The sequence below is a fragment of the Misgurnus anguillicaudatus genome, chromosome 3 (genome assembly GCF_027580225.2).
Source record: "Misgurnus anguillicaudatus chromosome 3, ASM2758022v2, whole genome shotgun sequence".
Classification (NCBI taxonomy): Eukaryota; Metazoa; Chordata; class Actinopteri; order Cypriniformes; family Cobitidae; genus Misgurnus; species Misgurnus anguillicaudatus.
This window is the reverse complement of record NC_073339.2, coordinates 7,161,180-7,185,826: the sequence shown is the minus strand read 5'-3', so window position 1 is coordinate 7,185,826 and position 24,647 is coordinate 7,161,180. Positions and strand designations below refer to the sequence as shown.

Genomic DNA, 24,647 nt, shown 5'->3' with positions numbered 1-24,647 from the left:
GGGGTACGCGAAAAGATTTACATTTTGCTTTGATCTCATTTACTTTTAATAAAAATGTCTTTAGTTTGTCCAGTCATTTACCTAAGATTGATTTTTGTTATGAAAGCATTGTAAAAAGGACAACTTTGTAATTTTAATCTTATCATTAATATAATTTGCAGTCAAGAAGAGTAAATGCGCTGCATGATCCAAAACGCAATAGCGATGTCCAACTCAAGAACGATCTGACTATTTTCAATGAACCTGAATAGTTTCTAAAGACACAAAGTTTATTAACTATAAATAATGTTATAATATTCATTCCCGCTGCCATTGCATTTTCAAATTATGCAAAAAAAGTTTGTATTATTTTTGGCTAGCATATTTTGTCCCGTATGATGTCTTTTGTATTTATTGAGAATGTCTTAACACATTTTGTTTATTAGAACAGAATAATTTCAATTATTTGCACACTTTAATTATCAGTAACTTAAATTGAGATTTTAGTAAATTTAGGGCATTTACTAAAAAGGACGAGAGCTCAATTCCAAATAAGCGCCGGAGTGGAAAATTTGCGTGTGATTTACTACAAAGGCGCAAATATAATACACAGGCAAAATAATGACATAAGCACATTTCTATAATGACCATTGCAATATAAGAGCAGCGCAAATTAGGGACGCAAATAAGAGACTTCGGCAGGACATCGCAATGAAAATGCGGAGTGTGAAATTCCAGCTAAGTAAAAGTACACTAAGAACCGGAGGACGAAAGATGAAGGGTAAAATAAGTTTTGAAATACCTGATTTGACTTCTCCTCGTGACTTCTCCTCCTCTTTTCTCCAGCAAATTAAACATAGCATGGCTTGGCAAACTATATATATTTTTAAAGTATGTTTCTCTGGCAAAATGTAATACTCTCCTCGCATTAATGTTGCTTCTAAAAGGAAAACTTCCACAAATGCATAATAAGGTCGCAAAAATAACACCTTTTCAGAGCTAAATATCTACTGCGTGTCTTTAGTAAGTTCAGTCGTTATTTAACGCCAAAATGATGGTTTGCGCAAGCCGTTAGTAAATCTGGCCCTTAAAGGGGTCATATGATGAAATTTTTTAAAGATGTAAATTAAGTCTTTGGCGTTCCCAAAGTCTGTATGTGAAGTTTTATCTCAAAACACCCTTCAGATAATTAATTATAGCATGTCAAAATTGCCATTTTGTAGGCAAAAACACTGTTTTTGGGTGTGTCTTTTAAATGCAAGCTGATAAAATGCAAATACTGATCGCAATGATAGTGGTTTGTTGAAATAAACATGCTTCATCAGTCAGTGCTTTTTACTTTAATGTTTAAAATTAATTAATTAATTAATATTACTAATTATTTGTCTTTAAAACACAACTTTGGTTTAGTTTCGATAAAGGGGTACTTGAGCATTACTGATAGGGCTGTGGGGGTACTTAGGGCTAAAAAGGTTGGGAACCACTGACCTAGGGCGCCACCAGCTGCAGGATGCGCCAAAGAGCGTATACATTTTGTATTCACTGAATGCTGCTTTACTGTCTTAAATAAGTGACAAATTACAGCGCTTTTCCATTGCATAGAACCCACAGTTTGGTTTGGTTTAGTTTGAGTCAGGTCAGCTTACTTTTGGAAGATTTTCCTTTGGGTGCAGTACGTAGTACCCAATACTTTTTTGTACCACCTCGGTTGGGGTTTCAAGCGACTCGAGCTGATACCAAAACTTGATGCGAAAACACTGCAGATCACTGATTGGTCTGAGAGAATTGTCACTACCAGCGTCATCGCTATAATGTAAAAGATTAGCTTTACCTTCGTGCTAGCTTGCGCTGTCTTGAGTAAACATGTTGTCATCTGTGCTCTGCTATACGTTTCCAAACTCCCTTTTTGCAATGAAAAACATCCACGGTTTGAGAATCAGGGACACCATACCAGTTTTTTCCAGACTTGCAGTTTGTGGCGGCACATTCGCGACGTGCACGTCCGCATATATGCTTAAATTCAACTTCAATGAGGCTTAGCGGAGCACCGTCGACTGACTCCACGGGTGTTCATACATAAACTGTCATGTGAGACAGAGGTAGTGATAAAGGCGATGTGCAAACATTTATTCGTGGTGGTCAATTTTAATTTTATGGCGGACTGAGAAATAAATGAATGTATGGGAATGTACAACGACGCTCTCACTTGTATGATGTCACAGCTGTTGGCAGTGCACATATAACAACACGCCTATAATCCCTCCCACTGCGAAGTGTTACTAAACTCGATGGAAAAGCTAACCAAGCCAAAGTGACATGACCTCACCCGACTTGACCCAAAAACCAGACCGTGGGGTACTATGCAATGGAAAACGCCATTAGGACTGCGACAAAATAAAATATAAGCTCTGAATGTCACGTGTTTAACACAGAATGGATAGCAAAAATTTCACCAACGTCAGACAGAAGGTGGTATGTGTGATAAACCACATCCTATTTTCCTCTGTTTTTAACACATATTTTTTCATAATTGATATGTAATAATAATCTAGCAATGCATTTGTGATCATTTGTCCTAAAGAATAAAAAGCATGATTAAACTATATAAAAAACAAAATTTTTATTTAACTGCTTTGTTGAATTGAATGCATTGATTTAAATGTTCAGTGTTTAACTAATTGTCTTTCTTTGATGTAGTTAAGAAACACACTCCAGATTACCGTATTTACCTGCGCCTGTGGAACCAGGAGACCAAATCCAAACTCGAGAACATGAAGGATCTTCCTAAACTCAACCAGGTACTCTAAACTAAAATTTGCATTACTTTATGACTGTAACTTTTATAGGATGCTCAGATGTGAGAAAAGTAGTTTTGAACACGACAAAATATATATGAATTGTTTGTTGGTTAAGATTAGAGATGCACCGATATTAAAAAATAATTAAATCTCCAAAACCCATAGCTGATTATTCAGTTTTAAATCTGCCAATACCGATAGTTTGGTTGTTATTTTAACTTGCATTAACTTTATTGAACAATACACTACTGATGTTTCTTTACCTTTTTTATCAAAATCGTTGCATTTTACTGCTTTCTTTTAATGCCATGACTATCGGCTGTTTTTTAAATATTAGATGATAGTTTGAAAAATTGCTTTTATCGACCAATACCGATTATTGGCCGATATAATGGTGCATCTCTAATTATGATTCATTATTTTATTATTCTCTGTAAAGATAAAGAACATTGTAAACATTGCAAACTCTTTCTTTCTACTCAGAGTCAGTTTATCGAGCTGTGTAAGACTTTATACAACATGTTCAGTGAAGATCCGAACGAACAGGAGCTGTACCACGCCACCGCAACGGTAACCAGCTTACTGCTGGAGATGGGTGAGGTGGGAAAACTCTTCTGCGCCCCGGCTAGCATGGACGACGAGGAAGACGGCGACGACGAAGATGACGACCAGGTCCCAGTTTGCGGAAGCAAGCGGCAGAGAGATCGCCGCAAGCCTTGCGTCTGTCCACCGGGGGGCTCGGGCGACGCCGAAATCAACTCCTGCATCACAGGTCCCTTGGAGGACGTTAAGCTAAAAGATTCCTCACCAAAAGACACAGCCACGTCCTCCGCCATGCCCATCTCTGACGACGAGACGTCTGTCTCCTCGTACTCCTTTCTGAGCGCCGGGTCAAACGAGATGGACGACAAGCTTCCTTGCGATGACATCGCCGGGGACACGGTGCTCATACGTAACGGCGGACCCCAAGCGGGTGCGGGACATCATGGGAGAGGGGGTCTGCCTCATAGCACCAGTATCGATAAAGACTGGACCATTACTTTCGAACAATTCCTGGCTTCTGTTTTGACCGAACAAGCCCTGGTGCAGTACTTTGAGAAACCGGTGGAGATCGACGCACGGATAACTAACGCAAAAAATGTACGGAAGGTGGGACACCCGAATGTGTCCATCAGTGACTATGAGATCTCGCTATCTGGCTGACTTATTTAAAACAAACTTCTCATTTCCGCTCTAAACTTTATCTTGACTCATCAAGGAATCGTCTACTTTCAAGGAATGGTTTAGCCAGAAATGGTCCTGTCATTATTTGCTCACCGTACAATGAAAGTGAATGGTGACCATTGTACTGTGATGGAGGGAAAGATTTTTAGAAAGTAATTTCAGTCTTATCTCACAAAACCCTATTGTGTGTGCTTTAAATAGATCACAAGTCACATGGGCTACTTTTATGGTGCTTTAATGTCATTTTTCAGCCTCGACAGCTTTGGGCTCCATCCACTTTCATTGTATAGAAAATCACAGCCAGGATTTTGTCATTTTGTGGTCAATGCAGGAAAATCGTACAGGTTTTAGATGACACAAGGGTGAGTAAACGATAACAATATTTTCATTTTTGGATGAACTGTCCCTTTAACTACACTGGCCGGATCGAATCCCACCTGTTTACTCCGATGGATTTCCACATAAAACATTAAAGTTTTTGTGTTTATATAAGCTCGTAATAAAACAGATCAAAGGACAAAACAGAACAATGGACCTGTCCAAAAGTCTTAGAGGATTCGTCGTCCTGTTGCATACTACAATGCGCTTGGTGTACTTTATATATAGACATGGTTACTGATTGTATCTAATACAGTTAAGCTGTTTATCATAGTAATCGTGTTTAGAATAGCTGACTAGTCCTGAATAAGTAAAACATACCAGAGTCCTACAACCATCTAAGTAGTCTTCGAGTAATGTAAGCTTTACAGGGAGAGTCGAGGGTCCTTGATCGCCCCCTTGTGGAGACAGAAAGGATCAATCTCTTTAAATACCCCATTTTACGTATCCTAACAACACTTAAGTATGAGATATTAATCAGCTGAGAGACAATGCCATCCAGCTGCTAAATATCTTTTGGGCATTCACTATTTATATAGTAGTATCAAGTATATATACTCCAGACAGTGACTGTACAGTTTTTAATTTAGTGTGTATTCACCGTAAGAGGCATGTGGCATGTCGGTCCACCTTCTTGTCAGCTTCTATGTTGTTGTTATTTTCAATTTTAAATCGCTTTTTTACTTTATGCTGCTGTTTTTACATTAATGTTAAAATGTGAATGGTTAAAACCGACCTGTTAATGATTTAAGTCACTTCAGGTAATTAAAAGTATAAAGGAATTCTCCTGGTAGTGTTTGCAAAAACTCTCTTTTTTGTTTTATACAGTACAAGTGTTTTTTTATACGTTTCATGAATGGGGTAAAAATAAGATTTTTAAAATGTAGGAAAAAAATGTTAATAGACGTTTTTAGTTACCTGAATATGTATTAGTAATTATTGATAAACTTGTATTAAAGATAGGTATATTAATATATTATAAATAGGGCTGTAAAAAGATTCATTGCATTCAAAATAAAAGTTTGTGTTTGCATAATATATTTGTGTGTGTTGTGTGTAATTTTTAAATACACACATACATGTATGAATTAGAGAAAAAATGTATTTATGTAAATTTATTTTTCTTGATATATAATATAAAATATATCAAAGTTATATATATATATATATACTATTTTTTATTAAATGCATACATGCATCTGTGTGTATTTATATATAAAAAACATTTACACACAGTGCACAGATATATATTACGCAAAAACAAACTTTTATTTTGTATGCGATTAATCGCGATTAATCATTTGACAGACCTAATTATAAAGAGAAATATTTGTTTCCTTTCTTCTGTTAAAGTAAATAAATGCATACACAGACTTTTTTATGTTACGTCAGGGCCATAACCATAGACATTAAGGGGGACATCTGATTTTTTTTTAGTATAGGTTACATAAATATAGCCCTGAATGTTTTAGTACCCCAAATAATCAAGATGTGGTACAGCCTTGTGTAACGTTTCTTTTATGTTAACTTTATAATAGTGCTGGGCAAAGATTAATCGCAATAATCGTATACAAAATAAGTTTCTTTTTGCATAATATATGTGTGTGTGCTGTGTGTAATTATTATGAATACTTAAACACACACATACATGTATACATTTCAGAAATGTTTTATGTATATATATTTTGATTTTTTTTTATAAAATATAAATAAATATATATATACACATGTAAATGTGTACTTATATATATATATATATACATAATAATTACACACAGAACACACTTGTATGTTATGTTACGAATGGCTTTTATTTTGTATGCGATTAATCGCGATTAATCTATGCCCAGCACTATTTTATAATAATATATACCATACTAATTTTCACTCAAAACAACATGGGATTTGTGCATTAATGTGTTAAAAAGTAATGGGTCTCCTGTCTCTGAAAAGTGTTTCTTATATATACAATCTTACTTTATTACTTTAGATATATACAATCTAAAGTAAGTCAAGAGTTTAACATCAGTTTAACAATTTATATTTGTTACTATTAGTAAATGGCAATGCATTAACTAAAATTAACTAACAGTGAGCAATATAGATTTTCAGCATCTGTTTATGTTAGTTAATCCTAATTTAGTTATTCATGTTAGTTTATTGTGCATTAACTAATGTTAACAGTTAACTTTTGATTTTAAAATATATAGTAAATGCTGACATTAACATGAACTAAGATTGATAAATGCTGTTGATGTATTTTTCATTGTTAGTTCAGTTTAACTATGCATTAACTAATGTTAACAATTACAAACTTACTGTGAAGTGTTTTCAAAGTCAATGTATGTCTGTATTAATATGAAGCAGATGATGTTTTTCACCCAGACCCCTGAAGCGAGAGGATATTTCTGCTTGGTCATGATGAACTGAGCTGTTAACTCAGTCGACCGCTAGAGGCCCGTAAAGCACTGAACCTCTTATTGTTTACATGATGAGGCATAAATGCATTACAACACTGCTGTTTGTCCCTAACAGAGTCGACAGGTTCAATGAATCAGTGTGTCATACAGTAACTGAATTAACGACATGTTCCCTCCTCCTGACCAAAAATGACGTAGGGGGTGTGGGGCGAGCCGTCCAATCAGACCCTTTGATCTCTGATCAGCCCAGCACGTGGCATTCTGGGAGTTTCATTAATGGTGACACCACGCTGTCTCAGGCGTGTACTGTACGTCATTGCGAGGCTTCCAATCAAAATCCGCTGGCCAAGAAATTATTTTTTCTTAAATAATTTAGTTGCTTAGAATAGTACAGTATGTGCCAAAGCACTTTCTCATCATTAATGACTTAATAGTTTGCTGCTTATCTGTTCTGGTTATCTATATATCAAGTATTGTTCTGTTATCTTGAGCCTTGTATCTTTTGTACTCAATCCAAGTGTTATGCCATAGATTAGACACACAAACAGAACGTCCGTGTTCATTTGCCGCTTATGAATTAACAAATGAAAGCAAAGTCTACTTTAATACTGCACACTCAACATATCCGCAAATGTTAAATTATATAACAGTTAATCTTGTACTAACCAGAGGTAATCTATTGAAACTGACAGGTCATAAACTATAGTATGCATCAGTGGCGGCCGGTGACTTCTTTTTTCTAGGGCGCACGATGCGAAGTTCGTCGCAACATGTATGTAGCCCGTCATGTGTGTGGTTCGTAATTTCAAAAGATGTGTTCGGCGCGGCGAGCGATCTTGTGTGCATCACGTGTCTTGTCAAAATAAGTGCCTGCTGCAGAGCATCTAAAGGGTTTACGATAAAAGAGATGCTCGCGTTTGCCAGACGCTCGCATAATCTCATGCGAAATCAGAGTTTACTGTTAAAGTGTCTTGCGTGTATTTTGTGAATGTGAGTGTCTCTTCTACCATGAACTGTTTTGACGCGTGTGCAGCAGGCCCCTATTTGACAAAACACATGATGCACATGGTTCACATGACGCAACAAATACATATTTTGAAAACACGAGCTACACACATGACACTTTGAACACATATTTTGAATTTTCGCCCCTCAGAAGAGCAGTCACGAGCCGCCACTGCTATGCGTATAGTATACTTAAAGTCGCAATGAAAAGTAAAATAAATAACTGTAATTTGTTTTGTAATATTGTGGTATTTTTTACAAATGATTTATCTGTGAGCTTCATTAATTTTTAAAAATGCATGTGCCCTCATAATCTTTAATAAAAAATGCAAATCTCCTCCCCTCCTAAAAACGATCTCTCTTTACTTCCGGTGGGCGGGGTCCGGGAGAATATCGTTGCGATTAGCAATTAGCAACACGATCCAACTTCAAATGATCCAATCAGATCTCGATGGACAAATTCAAATCCAGCCCTGCCTCATTTCATTTCAGAGGCCGGTTTTACTCGGATACACGTCACCACGGGGAAAATTAGGCAATTGATACTTCCGTTTCATGGGGACTTTAAAACATTTTTAAGACATTAAAAACTGTTTATTTTGATATATTATATTTTAAGATATTTTATTGGCTTAAATAATCATTAAAAAATGCTGGAAAACTTCATAATTTACTTATAAATCTAATATATTTAATTACAATCTATCTCTGGTTGTCAAATTTTATTTATTAAACAATTGAAGAGCTCAGATACAAAGCCTGCTAAGTGCGTCTGACATGTTTTCTTGTAATTTAGCATTTTTTATCAGACTCTTTCCTGATAAACCAGTATTTATGAATGGCCTGAGTCCGGGATAAAACAGATTTGAAGCAAAAGTATTTGATCAATGCATGCCGAGAACATTCAGTTAATGTCATTGTCACTTTTTTCATTTTCTTCACATTATTTTAATGAGGTTTGATGTTTTTCGAGGACATCAATAAAAAATTCTGATGATGTTTTGTAGCTGTTGTAAAAAACATACAATGCTAATAAATAAAATCCCAAATATGTCCATGTGCATGATTGCAAACAAGCGGTACATGAAAAACGTGGGAATCGTGATTATGCAATGATATCGGATGTCGACTGTGCTATCAGAACAACTGCACTGGATCACAAATTGTAATTAGCTTCAGTGTGAACTAAGCCTTGGTCATAACCTCGCTTTCACCATCTGATCTTAATCTTTACCTGGTAAATGATCTGTTGCAATACAGTCAGCAGATGCATTCACAAAGATAATGGTCCAGTTGAAGCCGGTGGTTTTGTTTAAGGGGTCTTGCACAAGTTGAAAAACTGCACAGGCCTCTTATCAGTCTTTCATGACCTTTAGTCACAAACATCTCTCCTGCTCCTCCTTTATATCTTTCAATGACTGACTCACATTAGAAAGCTTCCCTTATTTTGATTGCAATGAGATGAAGCAAACAAGTTGCTGTAATTTAAAGAACACGATTTATCTAAAGAAATGTGTCATTTATTTTAAAGGCTTAATGCATTCTATTTGTATTGTAATCAACTTGCTTTACAATTGTTACCCCCCCTGTACCTGCCGACATCTACAATTTGAACTTCACCAGGTAGTAAGCATAAACTTTAATATGTACTTGTACACAGCAGAAACTCTCCATCACTTCAGATTTGATAGTCCTACAAAGAAAGAGTAATTGGCCTCCAGTTCTGAGAAAATTACGCACGTTCGGATCAAATCCTGGAAAGAGCTCAAATCTGGCATGTTTTCTCATGTTTGTCATTTGGCTCATACTGTAACCACCCTGCCAGAAGCCAATCACCTTTTAGACTCAACCGTCATTGGCTAAGATCTGCTCAGCCTCTTTGAATGGATCTGCATTCATTCAGCTCTGCTACTCACACCAAAATATTCACAATGTTGACTCTCATAAACATTAGAATGTATCAAATTTAAAAGGTTTTATCTTGCAAACTCAAAACGTTAGCCACTATTTTGCATATAGAGTACATAGCTGTTTTGTTGTAAAACATAAGTAAAGATCATTTGTTGACCTTTGCAAGGTAACGTAAAATATTGATATTACACGTGTTAATGTGTTAACATTACCATTTTGGATAGCTTGGAAAGACGTGTTGTGTTGTTTATCTGGATGTGGGATGTTTTGGACATTGGCTCTCTGTTAGAGGGTGGACTTTGTGTTGCTCAGTAATCTGTCCCAAAGAAACACCTCCCTGCGCAAATGGATGTAAAAAAAAGAAAGCGGTATCTGATATATAAAGAAAGATGGGATGACAGCTGCTCTTGCAACAACTTGAGGTTTCACTCTTAGAGCCCTGTCATACCATCAGACAGAGAAATCCAACCACAGGTCAGTAAATCTGTGTGACTCTATTATTTGTAATCTGAATTCAATATGCGTAACTGTGAAATTATTCTGTGTAAAATATTGTGCACACAAAAACATTGTATTTAAATGTATTATTTGAATGACTTAGTTATTTATAATGTGCATATTGTATATCAGACTAAACAGTCTGAAACAACTTAAATCTTTTGACCTTCTTTTGGTGTAAATGTATGTTAAAGTCTTTCATTAGCCATTTAGCATTTAATAAATATTATTTGTAATGCAAATGTAACACTGACCCAATACCTTCTTCCAAGATTCAAATAGTTTTACAGTAATGTAATTATTTTATTATATTTCATGTATTATAATACATAAAATGTATAGTATTTGACTGTTTCTTGAACTCTCCCTCTCTTTCTGTCTCTGGTACTACAGGTGTCAGTATGGTGGGTTTAAAGCCATCTGATGTACCACCTCCTCTTGGAGTTAAAGTTTTGAGCGCAGGAACAGCTGCCTGCATCGCTGATTTAGTCACTTTTCCTCTGGACACAGCTAAAGTTCGCCTGCAGGTACATACTTCACATCGTCATCTGCTTTAACTGATCAATAGATTGCACATTATCCAAAATAGACATAATAGATTTTATTTAAATAAATTGGGTAATTTTTAGATATTTTTATGAACATTCATTTTGGACACTTTACATGTGCAATATTAGTGCATTCTTTGGTGCACATTAAACTTTTTGAGTTTTATGTTGCAAACCGACATTCTAAACCAGGGGTGGGCATTCCTGGTCCTGGAGGGCCACTGTCCTGCAAAGTTTAGCTTAATTCCTAATCAAACACACCTAAAAGTCATTTCCAAGTAATCCTGCAGCCTTTGATTAGGATTTTCAGGCGCAATTGATAAAGGGTTGGAGCTAAACTTTACAGGACAGTAGCCCTCCAGGACTAGGAATGTTTTTTTAAACCCATGGTTAGGTAAAATGTGAACAAAACGAATTGTTGGTTTGAATGAATCTAGACTTAACCCTAAATGTCCATTCATGATCAACACCAGCTGTCATCTGGGCAGTACCCTTAATAAAGTTCCTAATACTGTATGTGCCATAAGTACAGATACGTACACATTTGTTACCAATACGTATCTTTGAGTTTCTAATCTTAAGTTTTTTGGTGCAAAAGTGTACTTTTTGAGAAGGTATCAACTTATTGACTGCCTGGGTACCAATTTTAAAAAAAAAAATTCTGCTAGTGCATCCATGGTTTAAACAACCCAGCATAGGTTTATTTAAACACTTCATACTGATTGTACACTGTAAATAAAATTGAATCAACATTATGTTACTTTAAAAAACTTAAGTTAAACAGTTCAACTTATGTCCACTTATCACATGGAAAAACTTAAATATAGTAGGTTGAATTGACTTGCAAAACCAGTAAATATATACAGTGTACACTGTAAAAAAATGTTTGGCACTTACATTTTTAAGTATAATCAACTTGAATTTCCGAGTCATTTCAACTTTGACTTTTCCTCCCGATCAGTGATAAATTGCTGTAACTTATAAAATAAAGTTATAATAACTTAAGCTTGTTCAACTTTATTTTATAAGTTACAGCAACTCATCATAAGTCAAGATAAAAAATCAAAGTTGAAATGACTTGTAAATCTCATTTAAGTGCAGTACAGTGTAGGTATATTTAGAAGTTCTTTAAAGTACCAAATCATCTTGAGAAGTTTAAGCTATGGCATCTGTTTTCAGAACCTGCAGCTTTCCTCTCTTGCTCATCTTTTCCAATCACAATTTTTAAATGTTCCTGCTCCTAGATCCAGGGAGAGAAAGCCACGACAGGAGCGGCTAAAGGCATCAGGTACAGGGGTGTGTTTGGGACCATCAGCACCATGGTAAGAACAGAGGGGCCGCGCTCGCTGTACAACGGATTAATAGCAGGACTCCAGAGACAGATGGCTTTTGCATCCATACGAATCGGCCTTTATGACAGCGTCAAGGGCTTCTACACAAGGGGCAAAGACAGTGAGTTATGATTGTATTTGGTTTATTGGATACATCCAATTTTTTAAGGAAATTATGAGAAACGTGTGACACAATCACTCTCAGAAATAAACATACCAAATTTTGTATCTTTATTTTGTAAAAAACTATGTTATGAACTTCACAATACGGTTATGGGATGTCTCTTTCAACAATGAATTCACTGTATTAATTTCTACCTTACAACCCCAATGTGGGCATAAGGATCTTAGCGGGCTGCACCACAGGTGCCATGGCTGTGTCTGTGGCGCAGCCCACAGACGTTGTGAAGGTGCGTTTCCAAGCCCAGATGAACCTGCAGGGTGTGGGACGGCGTTACAATGGCACCATGCAGGCTTACAGACAAATATTTCAGCTAGAGGGTCTCCGAGGATTGTGGAAAGGTGTGTATTACATCTTGGAAATATGTGACCCCACGCCTGTCAAAACTCAGCTGAAGTCATTTTTATAGTTATTTACTGTTTTCTATATAAAATCATCCTACATAAATAACTTATAACCTTGATATCTTTAATTATTAAAAACTAGTTATTCTTTCCATTGTATTGTCACCTTGCTGTGGTGGAAGGGCTTTTGTGCCCAATGTCGGCGGGGACCTAGATCATCCCCTCCTGCCAGATTGGTTTAAGGTGAAGGGCCAGACTAAGGACAACACCTGGTCCTCCAGGTTGAGGGTTAAGAGCAGGGCTAACAACCCCACCTTGTAAATCTATTTTTTAGCAGAAACCGAGACAAATATGTTTTCACATAAGAAGACCTTTGTAATTGATTGAGTTTTTATTGAAGGTCATGATTGAAATCAAACTTTGATGCTCCTAATTTCTCATATCCTAATCTCAAGACTTAAGCCTGGATTTTACAGACAGGGTCACATTTAGTACCGCTGACTACCATGAATATTTCTACCATAAATCATCATATTCAATCCATCTCCTCTGTACAGGAACTCTGCCCAACATCACAAGAAACGCCCTGGTCAACTGTACAGAACTTGTTTCTTATGACCTGATCAAGGAAGCCATTCTTGGACACAAACTGATGTCAGGTATGTTCAGTACACTTGAAATCTTTTCTGCTGAATGCAACATCAGACAATGAACATACTCGACTTTTGTGATTTCTGATTGGTCAAACGTTCAAACACGCCTGGTTTACTGCTGTACTGAGCGTAACTGTTGTGAACGGTGTTGGAATGAACTGGTCCAAACCTCTTTGATGTTTTACAACTCTTTTCACTTGATAAGAAAGTATTGGTGCTTGGGTCATACTTTGAATCAACAAACAAAATGTGTAGTTTTCAGCACATATGTACAGTACAATGGGCTGTAAAATAGGAGCAAAGGTGTAAAGAAATTGCCAAACGTGATGACAGGTGACAGTTACTAGCTGTGTGAATTTGTGAATATCTAACTCAAATATTTGTGACCTAGTCTGGAAAAACCCAGCCAAAGTAATTTAATAGTCATTAGCTGGGTTTCCATTACCTTGATTTTATGCACATTTTGAAGTATCGCATCAGAAACGAGTGATGGGAACCCCAAATTTCGAATAAAAATCCCTTAATTCGCAAAAAAGTTTTTACACTCGCATAAGTCAAACCACGAGGTGTCTACCATATATGGGGTCTTTACCATATATGGGGCTTGACGTCGTCGTAAATGCCTTTGCTGCTAGTGCCTGCATCAAAAATTCTGCATTTCTTCTATGCACAGCATTCAGTTTGGCTGCACTGCTAGTCAATTTATAACTTGCCACATTGTGACTAAATGCAGTCCTGTCTCCATTTTCTAAGCGTGCCCTGTTTTATTAACTGTTTGGTTACTAGGTTACCAATACTACCATAAATCGCTCAAACAACTTGATGGAAACACACTTAATTTTGTGATTAGTATTAGTACCATTGTGTGCAAATTCCCCATATGATCTCAGTAATCTGTTTTCTGGTGTAACAGATAACCTGCCCTGCCACTTCACGTCTGCGTTTGGAGCCGGTTTCATCACCACAGTGATCGCGTCCCCGGTGGATGTCGTGAAGACTCGATACATGAACTCTCCTCCTGGTCAATACAAAAGCTCCATCAACTGCGCATGGACTATGATGACCAAAGAGGGTCCCACTGCTTTTTACAAGGGGTAAGAGATCACAAAATCACTTTAACAGTCACTCATGTTTAAAGCTAGTTAGTGTTGAATTGTAAAATGTTATTGCAAGAATGTTAGGAATGTATTGTATATTATCTGCTCTAAGCTGATACTAAATCTATACAGTCGGAAACACATTATTCTGAGGGCATGGTTCAACATGGAGGAAAACGAAAAAAAAGAAAGGCTACAAGTTATTAATTTTATTCTTACTAATATACTTAATAGTATTCAAATTGATATAAATATGCATATAATTTTAAGGAAATATCCTATTTTTGGAAAATCACTCCGGAGTGTGTGTGTTTACCCAGTTTGACGTATATAGAGAATTAAATGTCCCGCAATGCATATAAAGGTTTCCGTTTTTATTTTCAGCTGAATTATTTCCCATAATTCAAATGGCTAAAACATCCTAAAAATATTTAATTATACTAAAAGCCATTGGTCTATAAAAAGACATGACCCAGTGTCCCGTAGGTGCTCCGGGGCTCGAGATATGCTCAATTCATTTTAATCAAGAATGCTTTTAAAATTCGACTGCCTCTCTGATTGGTGGATCTCGCAAGTTGTAATATCTACAATGCTTTTAATGAATAAGCTGAATCACTTGAAATTTCGCGTGTAAAATACGACCGCGCCGCCTTCATCCTTTCCAAAGCGCTTGGGCTCTCCCGTAGCGTCTGCTGTTGCTAAGCAACCTATGTTGCCGAGCACACACCAGTGGAAAAAGAAATCGGTGCCTATGACCGGTTCTGGCTAGATGGGATACAGCTACAGCCAAATCTTAAAGGATGTTAGATATAGGGGGTATAGGATGACAACAGCAGTTCTGGCTAGATAGGATACAGCTATGGCCTTAATCCTGTAAAATGTTGGGGTTAGATTTGGGGGTCAGAGTAAGATAAAAACAGCGCTCATCAGGCGAGATTTCACAAGATTATTAGTAAAGATATTAGTACCTATATTAGCACCTCAAAGGTACATATTGGTCCTAAAAGGACCTTTTAAAGCCCCAGTCACAGCTTTTTAACCATTTGTTTTGACAATAGGCCTGCAGCAGCATGTGTGCATTTTTGCAGTTAAAACTAAAATGTAATTTAAAACAAAAAATATTGTTTTGTTTTTTAGGTTTGTCCCATCTTTCCTGAGGTTGGGCTCTTGGAATGTGGTGATGTTTGTGTCTTTCGAGCAGCTCAAGAGAGCCATGATGATGTCCAGGAGCAGACTAGAAGAGGCCACATAGACGATCAAAACACAAAATCTATATTTTCAACTCAAAGACTTTAAAACCTCTCCAGAACAAAGATGAAAACTGGAGGAGATCATTTCAACTTCTTAATATTCAGATATGGAAGTTGAATAGCCAACACTACAGGATGCTGAAACTCTGAATGGCATCACGTTCGCCAGCCTTAATTTCAAGGCATTTCTTTCATGTAAATTACATATTTTTTGTAAATTATGAAAAATGCAGAAATTGAAACCAATGCTCTGTACCTCACTTTGTGATGTGTTAATGTATATAATGTTTGTATAATATTTATATTTCTAGTCATAAATACTTTTTACCATAACATGTATTTGTTATACCCTGACCATATTCCTGTAATGGGCCAAAAGTGAGACAGCCTCAGTATTGATAACCTCAAGATATGCATACACAGCTATAAACTGGATTGCCGTCTTTATAGTGAAGGTGGAAAATTAAAATGTGTATGTACGATATTGTGACTGCATCTTTCTATATTTTAAAATCACATTCATTTTTAGGGCCCGAGCACACTAGTGTGAGGACCCTATTGTTTTTGCTCCGTTTATTATTATTATTATTATTATTCCGTTTCTTCTCCAAAGTGAATCGGATTTTTGAGGGCCTAAACATACTCGAAAACTCATGAAATTTTGCACACACGTCAGAAGTGGCGAAAATTTACATGTGGCATAGGCGCCAGAAGTGGGCATGTAAAAATGGCTCAATAGCGCCACCTGCAAAATTTCAAAAGAACAGCCCCCCCACTACGAAAAACGTACAGATACGAAATTTGGTAGGATCATGTATCACCCCAAGACCTACAAAAAAGTCTCTTGGAGCTAAGCTCTAAACTCCACAGGAAGTCGGCCATTTTGATTTTTCGCTGTGATTTCTGTGCAAATTTTGTAATTTCCAGCCTTCGTACTTTAACGAACTCCTCCTAGAGATTTTATCAGATCGTCATCATATTTGGTCAATCTCATCTAAAGGCCTTTGTGATGTTAAATTGCGGAGCTTTTGACTTTTCGTTGGAGGGTGTGTCCGTGGCGGCCTGACAAAGTTCAGCTTTTTCGCCATGAAACAGGAAGTTGTTATAACTAAGGCATACAATGTCCAATCTGCCACACACTTCACACGTTTGATAAGAGTTTTGGCCTGAACACATTTCAATGCCAATATTCAGCTTCAGTCATAGCGCCACCTACAGGTAGCAGGAAATGCCATGTTTTATGCTGTGATTTACTGCTCTTAGAGATTTAATAAAATCATCATCATATTTGGTCAGACTAATCTTAAGCCCTTTGCGATGATAAATAGTGAAGATCTTGACTTTTCGTTGAAGGGCGTGTCTGTGGCAGCCTGGCTAAGTGTATTGTTTCGCCATGAAACAGGAAGCTGTTGTAATTCAGGCATACATTATTCGATCTGGCCCAGACTTCACACGTTTGTTAAGGGTCCCGGCCTGAACACATCAATATAACAATAATCAGGTACAGTCATAGCGCCACCTACTGCACACAGGCGTTGTGGTACATCAATTTTCCTTTAAATATCCACCTATATTTACCCATTTTAATTTATATCCCCCTGGTTCACTACTTTACTAATGCCATAGGGTAGCGGTGCACATGCGTGCGAGGGCCCTTCCATCGCTGCTTGCAGCTTTAATTAACTCTTACTGCCCCTTCATCCAAACTTGTAATGAAAATTGAACATGTATTAACAGTCACTCACTATTTTTATTTTTTAACATCTGGTAAGAAACCAACACTATAAAATCAATGGGTCATTAGAAATACAAAGGTTTTAAATAACACGACACAATGTTACATAAAGGCTTTGTGCATTACAAATTCTTGTACTTTGGAATTGAGTCGAGGTAACAATATTCACAGAACAGATAACAAAACTGATTAGATATTTAAATACTCTTTTTCCTGCTATAGGCCACATTTTAAGAAATATACAGATGGGTGATGGTGTTACAACTTTAACACAAACATGCAAAATAGTCTGAATGCACTGCACACAAAAGATTTTGCAAAAAAAACCTTACTAATATTATTTTCGATTATGAACAGAAACGTCAACTTCCTGAGATGGGTAACTGTTACAAAGAAACGGGAATTAACGGAACACAACCAAAACATGAATTACGATTGGATTAATTGGAGATCGATTATATTACTTTTAATGCACAATAGTGTTATAAGCAATACTTAACAGTTTAAGTCTTTACCCTGACCATGTAAATATAGCTAACCAATTAGCTAAAGCTAAACCCGACTGATGTGTACTTTTTGCTGTATTTTCTCCATGCACATTGTACATTTCCTTGCTAAAAACAATTATGGATATCCTTGAAAGTGAAAATTTTCATTTAACGGCTAGAGAATAAAGTCACTCCTTTGTTTGCTGTGGTGCTGGAATGCAGTTGTTATTTCCGAGGGTCCAAAGTCAGGGAAAGCGTGACCTCTGGTGCCTGGAGTTGCTCTTTGACCTTGTCGTGAAACTTTTCCCTGTAGCGATTGAACTCCATGATGCTCTCTGGTTCCTCTTCCAACCAGAACTTATCAAACTCATACGCCAGGTAACCTAGCAGAAAAAACAAATAGAAAAATTACAGTAATGAGAATTAATGTGAAATTAACCATGCAAACAATGTATGGCAGGTGCCTTTAAGGAAAATAAAATCAAAACACAAAATCTATATTTTCAACTCAAAGACTTTAAAACCTCTCCAGAACAAAGATGAAAACTGGAGGAGATCATTTCAACTTCTTAATATTCAGATATGGAAGTTGAATAGCCAACACTACAGGATGCTGAAACTCTGAATGGCATCACGTTCGCCAGCCTTAATTTCAAGGCATTTCTTTCATGTAAATTACATATTTTTTGTAAATTATGAAAAATGCAGAAATTGAAACCAATGCTCTGTACCTCACTTTGTGATGTGTTAATGTATATAATGTTTGTATAATATTTATATTTCTATGCAGGTGCCTTTAAGGAAAATAAAATCACTTCACTTTCGAATTAATTGAGAAAATGAACCAAATGCTATTTTAACATCTGGGTGATTCTCGCAAAATTACACTTATGAGGTGTGTCATGAAACATTTTGATAAAAAATTAAATGCTATCAAAACAAGAAGCATAAAGTTACAAACATCTCTTCATGTACTATTTTGCACATGATTTTAAATGACATCATACAAACAAATTTTGTTGTTTTTTCCACATTTAAGGGGGAAATTTTCATTACCGCTATGTGTCCATGACTGGATTTTGACATGGAAATATTAAAAAATCTAAAAAAATAAAAAGCTTCAGTGCATGTTATAAACATTTACAGTAAAGAAACATGTGGTATTTGGTGATCATTGGTAAATGTAGAGACAATAATAAGGAATATAAATGTGTCCAAGACCAATTTTCTCATCCTCCGCAACAATTTTCAGTCATTGTTTAAGCCCTCAAGAAATGAACATTTTCAACAACAACAAAAAATTGTTAGAAGGGACATAATTGACTGTGACACTCAAGATGGCTACCAGGTAAGCAGTTCTTTTTTTCTTTCCAGATAAAAGTTGAAATTGTGTTTGTCATAGTACCTAGACAACTTTTTAGTTCTCATTACAGAAACACGAGTTTGTAAATGCATATATTTAATGTAATATAATGTTGCGTTAATGATAATTTTTGATAATGATAATCTAAAAAATGTAAATAATTCTATAGGAACTATTTTTTTTAAATCCTCTAAAAATAATGGTTACAGTAATTTTAGACTTTAATCTTATATGTGCAAAAAAAAAATGGCTTCAATGGCTTAAAAGCATGGCTTTAAAAATTCTAATGCTGGACACCTTCTAAATCTGGATTTCGTGAAAATCACTCATGTGTATGCAACTGACATCTAATCAAAAGTGGCAAAAACTAAATGTCCATTAAAGGTGCAGCATGTAAATTTTGACAGGGATCTCATGGACGTTTTGAGTGGTTTATAAAGACATTACATAATTAACCATATTTTTATTATCTTAGTATTAGCCATTTCTATCTACATACGGTACACCACAGGTCCCTTTACATCGAAGTCGCCATTTTGTGCACCACATTCTCTACAGTAGCCCTAAACGGACAAACTGGGTTTCAACACTGTTTGACTTGCTACTCTATCCTATTTTAGATGACGACATGTTTGTCCTGTGTCGGACACCGTATCTTCTCTATGTGCTTCAAAAGAAAGGGGTGAGCGGTAGTGATGGTCACTATCGAAACAATGCTTCGTGAGGCTTTGAAACCTTTACGAATCTTCTGTTTCGAATCATTGGTTCGGAGAGTGTTTCAAACTGGCAAAGGCACATGATTTTAGCAAACAAGGCTTTATGTCGTCATAACTGTTTTAAAACGTTTTGAAACTGTGATGGTTCACCAATAGAAGGGTTTTGATCAAAAAATGAATTCATGAATCAGTGTCTACTATCCTTTACTAGTTTTGGGATAGTTTTATTATGAATGTTAATAAAATTAAATGTGTCTTGTGTTTGCTGATCATTTGGCATTTAAAGTTTTTTGTATAATGAGTGACACCAAAAAAACAAGCAGACTGTTTGGGAACATTTTGAGAATTTGGAAAACAATATTGTTATCACCTGACATACCACAATAATACTAATATTTAATGACATTTAATGATTTAATAAATTACACTGAAAGTATTACACTGTTGTGAACATATTTCCAATTGTTTGTAGAAGCTGTCATTATGTTAAGTCTTAGATCTCTTTCCCTTTACACATTTTGACCAGAAGGATTTCACAAAGAAATAGGTTTTAATTCATTTGAATCTTCGAAAAGCTTTGTTTCTCACTAGTCAGCGGTGGACTGAGACATTTGCTAAAATTTGCAACCTCGCCGATAAGTTTTACACATTGCACCTTTAAATTGATTACAGCACAGATGGACAAAACAAGACATATTGCATTTATTGAAAATTTAAACATATTCTGTCCATATAAAGATTGAAAAGCATGTAAAAGAAACCACAGTATAAATGAATAAATATTGTGCAGACTTACAGTAGAACTGATGGAAGTGTTGCATTTGGGGTTTTCCAGATACTGTATTATAGAAATGAGATTTTAAAGCTCCACTGTTCATTAAGCTGTACGCCATTTCGGTTAGATTGATGCCCACTATGGCATACGAGTACCTGCAATAACACAACAACACACACTGTTACTTACTGTTTAACATTTCACCATCATTATATGCTAAAATTAGTATAATTGTAATCTTGCATAAAATAACAATCTCTACCAATTGACAGATCTGCGCTGCATGGTACATACAGATACATGATCACACCCAGCTAGAACTAATGTGGACCTACCCGAGTTTGGGGTGATTTGAATGTGACAGAACCTTGCGGGATGCATCTGTGTATTTTTCACTAAAAAAACTGGACAAACAAAGCCACACATTAACCTAAATCAGGAAAGTAATGTGAACTTCAAATTTTGCACAACACAGAAGTTTCACCTACACAAGGTTTGCGAGGCCGAGCATGCCCATCCCTCTGAAATCTGTCTTCGGGTCATCGCCTTGAAAGCCAATTCGGCACCACTGTTTAGTTATTCTCGATTCCAGCTTGACCGCGGGCATTAACAAGTCCCACAACTGACCCAAAACAAACAGAAAGGCCAACCAAAATTAAAACCACTGACATTAAAATCTGCATTGAGCTTCAAAAAAGTTGTAAAAATCCTGCTATGCTGCTGTGAGTGCATCGTACAATTTATACAATGTTAAATTTACCTTGAGAAGCATCCTCTCATGTTCCTCATTTTCCGAGTCAAACACCTCTTTGCGTAGTTCTTCAACTGTCTCAAACAGTTCATTATATCCAGTTATTTGTAGTAAGCATTGCTGAAGATTCATCTTAAATCTTTAAAAGACAAATACAGGATTTCTATAACAAGAGGCTGATACATATTTATGCAGTATATATTGTGCACAAAGCACACAAGACTGTATCCCACAATGCATTGCACTCCATCTTCGATTTCAAATGTGAACACAATGTTTTGTCTCTCCTTACAACAGAAAGTTTTAAAAGATGCTCACGTAGGATCTTTCTGTACTTTGATCCTCTTTTCGCGAATTATTTGAGCCACTTGGTCTTCCAAATCTTCCTCCTTCACAGATAAAGCCGATCGCAATATCTGCACACAAATCCAAAACAAATGTTTGCACAGAGCAAAGTGAAGTTTATGGATTGGATCAATTACACTGGGTAAAGACACTGGTTTGTGCAAATATTTGCTAATACTGAGATAATAAAGTGCTTAAGTGTCCGCATTATCCCATACCTTGCTTTTGGAGGACTTCAGAGAGTATTCTGCAAAGACAAACAACGATAGGATTGAAAACTGATACATGTGACAGATTCAAACTGAGCATAGATAGATGATTACTCCTTCAATATTATTTGAAATGCATCTTAACAATTTAACAATCTTAACAACTCCCTTTTTTGAGTGTCGGGGTGGAAAGGTGATGTGCACCTTCAAATTAATTTAACTCTGGCATTCCTTGGTCTACAAGCAAAATCTTGGTTCTTTTTTTAAAGAAGACACTAAAGTGTATGGAGTTGTGAATATTAAATTTGAAAATAGGAGTTTAAGTTTATTTAAAAAAATAAAAATAATGCAATAAAGTATATATTTTATATTTAACCTCCTAAGACCTGCCATTTTTTTGTTGTTTGCACCATAACACTTAATTCTGTGTAAATGGAACCTGTTGTACACAAATGTGGACAATTACACTGCTTCATGTTCAAAGAAAAATATTTGGTTAATATATTTATTGGTTCTTCCTAATCCCAAATAGCTGGAAGAAATCTGAAAAAAGACAAACCAAAGCTCGGATCTTAGGAGGTTAAACCCTTAAAAATGAAAATGTTCACTCCCAAAATGCTTAAAAAATAAAGCCATAAATCTCAAACTAGCCATAAATCTCATAAAACTAGTTCTGATACTGAATTTCAAGTTAAAATCAGAAACAATTAGGTTTTTGTTACAATTTTAGTGGTTTTACCAAAAAGGCCACTAGGTGTCAACGGTTTGCTGCATACTCACAAATTAATAAATTACTGTCATTGCAGCATTATTAATGATAAAAGGTTTGAAATATGAAAACTACACACTTAGAGAACTTTTTAATGATATATAGGTTGTCAAGATTTTTGAAGATTTGAAATAGGATATTATAATTATGAATTTATAATAATTTACTAGTGACAGTCGTTTTGTTAACTGTCACTAGTAAATTTTTATCATCAAATGGTCTTAAAATATAAATATGAAAACTACATTCTTAGAGTTTTCGTATGATATATAGTTTGTCAAGATTAATTCAGGTTTATAATATATCTAATAATACATATGTAAAAACACCTTGGGCCTATCGTTGACATTTTAGAAAATTACTCGTACTATACAGGGCTCCAGACTGCCACCAAATGGGGGCATTTTGCCACCAAAATTTCAGAGTGTGCCACTGAATTTTACATCCAGTCGCACATGTGTGACCAGTAAATTTGATCTTTTTTTGTGATGTGATAATGAATTTGAAACAGCACATTGTACTTTCGCCATCTATCATTAAAGTATTTATTATTAATACTGTGAAAATTAGCAGAAATGTGAATATTTGGTTAGCATGTTGATTTACGATGTGTGCCCCTAAATTTTCTGGTTGCGCCCCTAAAATTTTCAGTTGGGGGCCACTGTGCTCCTAGTGAAAAAAGTTAGTCTAGAGCCCTGCTATATCATTATTTTTATGTAAAATGGTGATGAAATATGAAAATCTATATAGCTTTTCAACGGAAAATAGGTTTGTTGAGATTAGTCCTGGTTAAAACAATAATTTCTTAACGTATTGTCAAACGTCCCACCTGTGGGACAGTGACGGTAGGTTAAGGGGCAACCTCGAGAATGATAATTTGACGCAAGAAATAGTTACATGTGTGTTATTCCACAGTTTGGATGAATTTACTGTATTCTATAAAACGGAAGAATATACATAAAAAGTAGTGTTTAAAAATGTATGACTTGTTACTGTGTAAACAGATCTAAAATATTGAACGGTCAATCAGTATATCGTAGGTACCTATCTGTGATGTCCTGAGTGCTCCGGCTTTGCATTGTGCACAGATCCGCTGCAGCTCGCATGTTCCTGTCACGAGACGAAGAAGCCATTTCATCCAAAAACGCAGACAGGAGGAATAGAAACACTGCCAGATATACCCAAACATCTTCTGAAATACAAACACATCTGTGAGTTTCACACACACACACAAATGCAACAGGGTACTACAAACACAAGTTAGACATTTTCTACGCATTTAATAAAACATTAAATAAACATAAGGGTTAGTAAAGCAAGCATGCATGCATGAAGTTACTATTGCATCTAGTGCTAGACATAAACAATTGTTTATCACTTAGTAACCAGAAATAATCCTTCTCTACACAATGAGTTGCATGCAAAGGATTCGTCTTTTTCACAGTTTAAAATTAAATCATACATAAAATGATGATGATAATAATAAATGAGATGATAATACAAATGTAGTGAAACAGAAGTCGAACGTGATGCACAACACAACAGGTTGCACGAGACTGCAAAATAATACGCGTGAACGCCACGTATCACGCAAATCACGTGACGCTAATACCGTTTATATTCTTTTACAACAACTTCGATTTGACTTGCTGTTTTCCGAGTTTTTATGTAATACGACCTACTAACGATTTCATAGAGCAGAAAAACTGTATGAATCACTTACCAGCAGCCTGTTCCCCCGGAAACGATTACGCTCGCCGCGCATGCGCAGTACCGCTTGTAAAGCAATGACATCACAGGGGTGCGAGTCTTTCAGAGATGAAGGCCACTGCGTAGGTCGCGATGCAAATTCACAAGTCATCAAGTCTGGTTCATTTAA

The 24,647-nt window shown here is 36.0% G+C and overlaps 3 protein-coding genes across 5 annotated transcripts in view; 2 read left to right on the top strand and 1 right to left on the bottom strand.

The window, feature by feature from the left end:
• tbc1d9 (TBC1 domain family, member 9 (with GRAM domain)) overlaps positions 1 to 5,417 on the top strand; it is a 33,273-nt gene extending 27,856 nt beyond the window's left edge. Inside the window, exons 20-21 of the mRNA XM_055204366.2 lie at positions 2,677 to 2,777; positions 3,261 to 5,417. Coding sequence (XP_055060341.2) covers positions 2,677 to 2,777; positions 3,261 to 3,980 — 821 coding nt within the window. The 3' untranslated portion in view covers positions 3,981 to 5,417. The remainder of the gene's footprint in view (positions 1 to 2,676; positions 2,778 to 3,260) is intronic.
• A 4,615-nt stretch (positions 5,418 to 10,032) lies between these two features.
• On the top strand, positions 10,033 to 16,099 carry ucp1 (uncoupling protein 1). Its single transcript, XM_055204365.2, has 7 exons — positions 10,033 to 10,189; positions 10,607 to 10,740; positions 12,006 to 12,213; positions 12,417 to 12,614; positions 13,175 to 13,276; positions 14,184 to 14,364; positions 15,505 to 16,099. Exons 2-7 carry the CDS (start codon positions 10,615 to 10,617, stop codon positions 15,617 to 15,619), a joined length of 930 nt encoding a protein of 309 aa, XP_055060340.1. The 5' UTR covers positions 10,033 to 10,189; positions 10,607 to 10,614; the 3' UTR covers positions 15,620 to 16,099.
• Positions 16,100 to 17,347: 1,248 nt separating this feature from the next.
• On the bottom strand, positions 17,348 to 24,610 carry elmod2 (ELMO/CED-12 domain containing 2). Of its 3 annotated transcripts, none has more exons than XM_055204362.2 (9): positions 24,492 to 24,610; positions 23,813 to 23,960; positions 22,009 to 22,037; positions 21,764 to 21,861; positions 21,455 to 21,584; positions 21,183 to 21,316; positions 21,030 to 21,098; positions 20,716 to 20,849; positions 17,348 to 18,223 (listed from the first exon to the last, which is right to left on the bottom strand). In XM_055204362.2, exons 1-9 carry the CDS (start codon positions 24,531 to 24,533, stop codon positions 18,066 to 18,068), a joined length of 942 nt encoding a protein of 313 aa, XP_055060337.2. In that variant the 5' UTR covers positions 24,534 to 24,610; the 3' UTR covers positions 17,348 to 18,065. The 3 variants fall into 3 exon arrangements, with proteins under 3 accessions (XP_055060337.2, XP_055060339.2, XP_073716527.1); XM_055204364.2 differs by lacking the exon at positions 24,492 to 24,610 and adding an exon at positions 24,381 to 24,404; XM_073860426.1 differs by lacking the exon at positions 24,492 to 24,610 and adding an exon at positions 24,270 to 24,294.
• Positions 24,611 to 24,647: the final 37 nt, after the last annotated feature.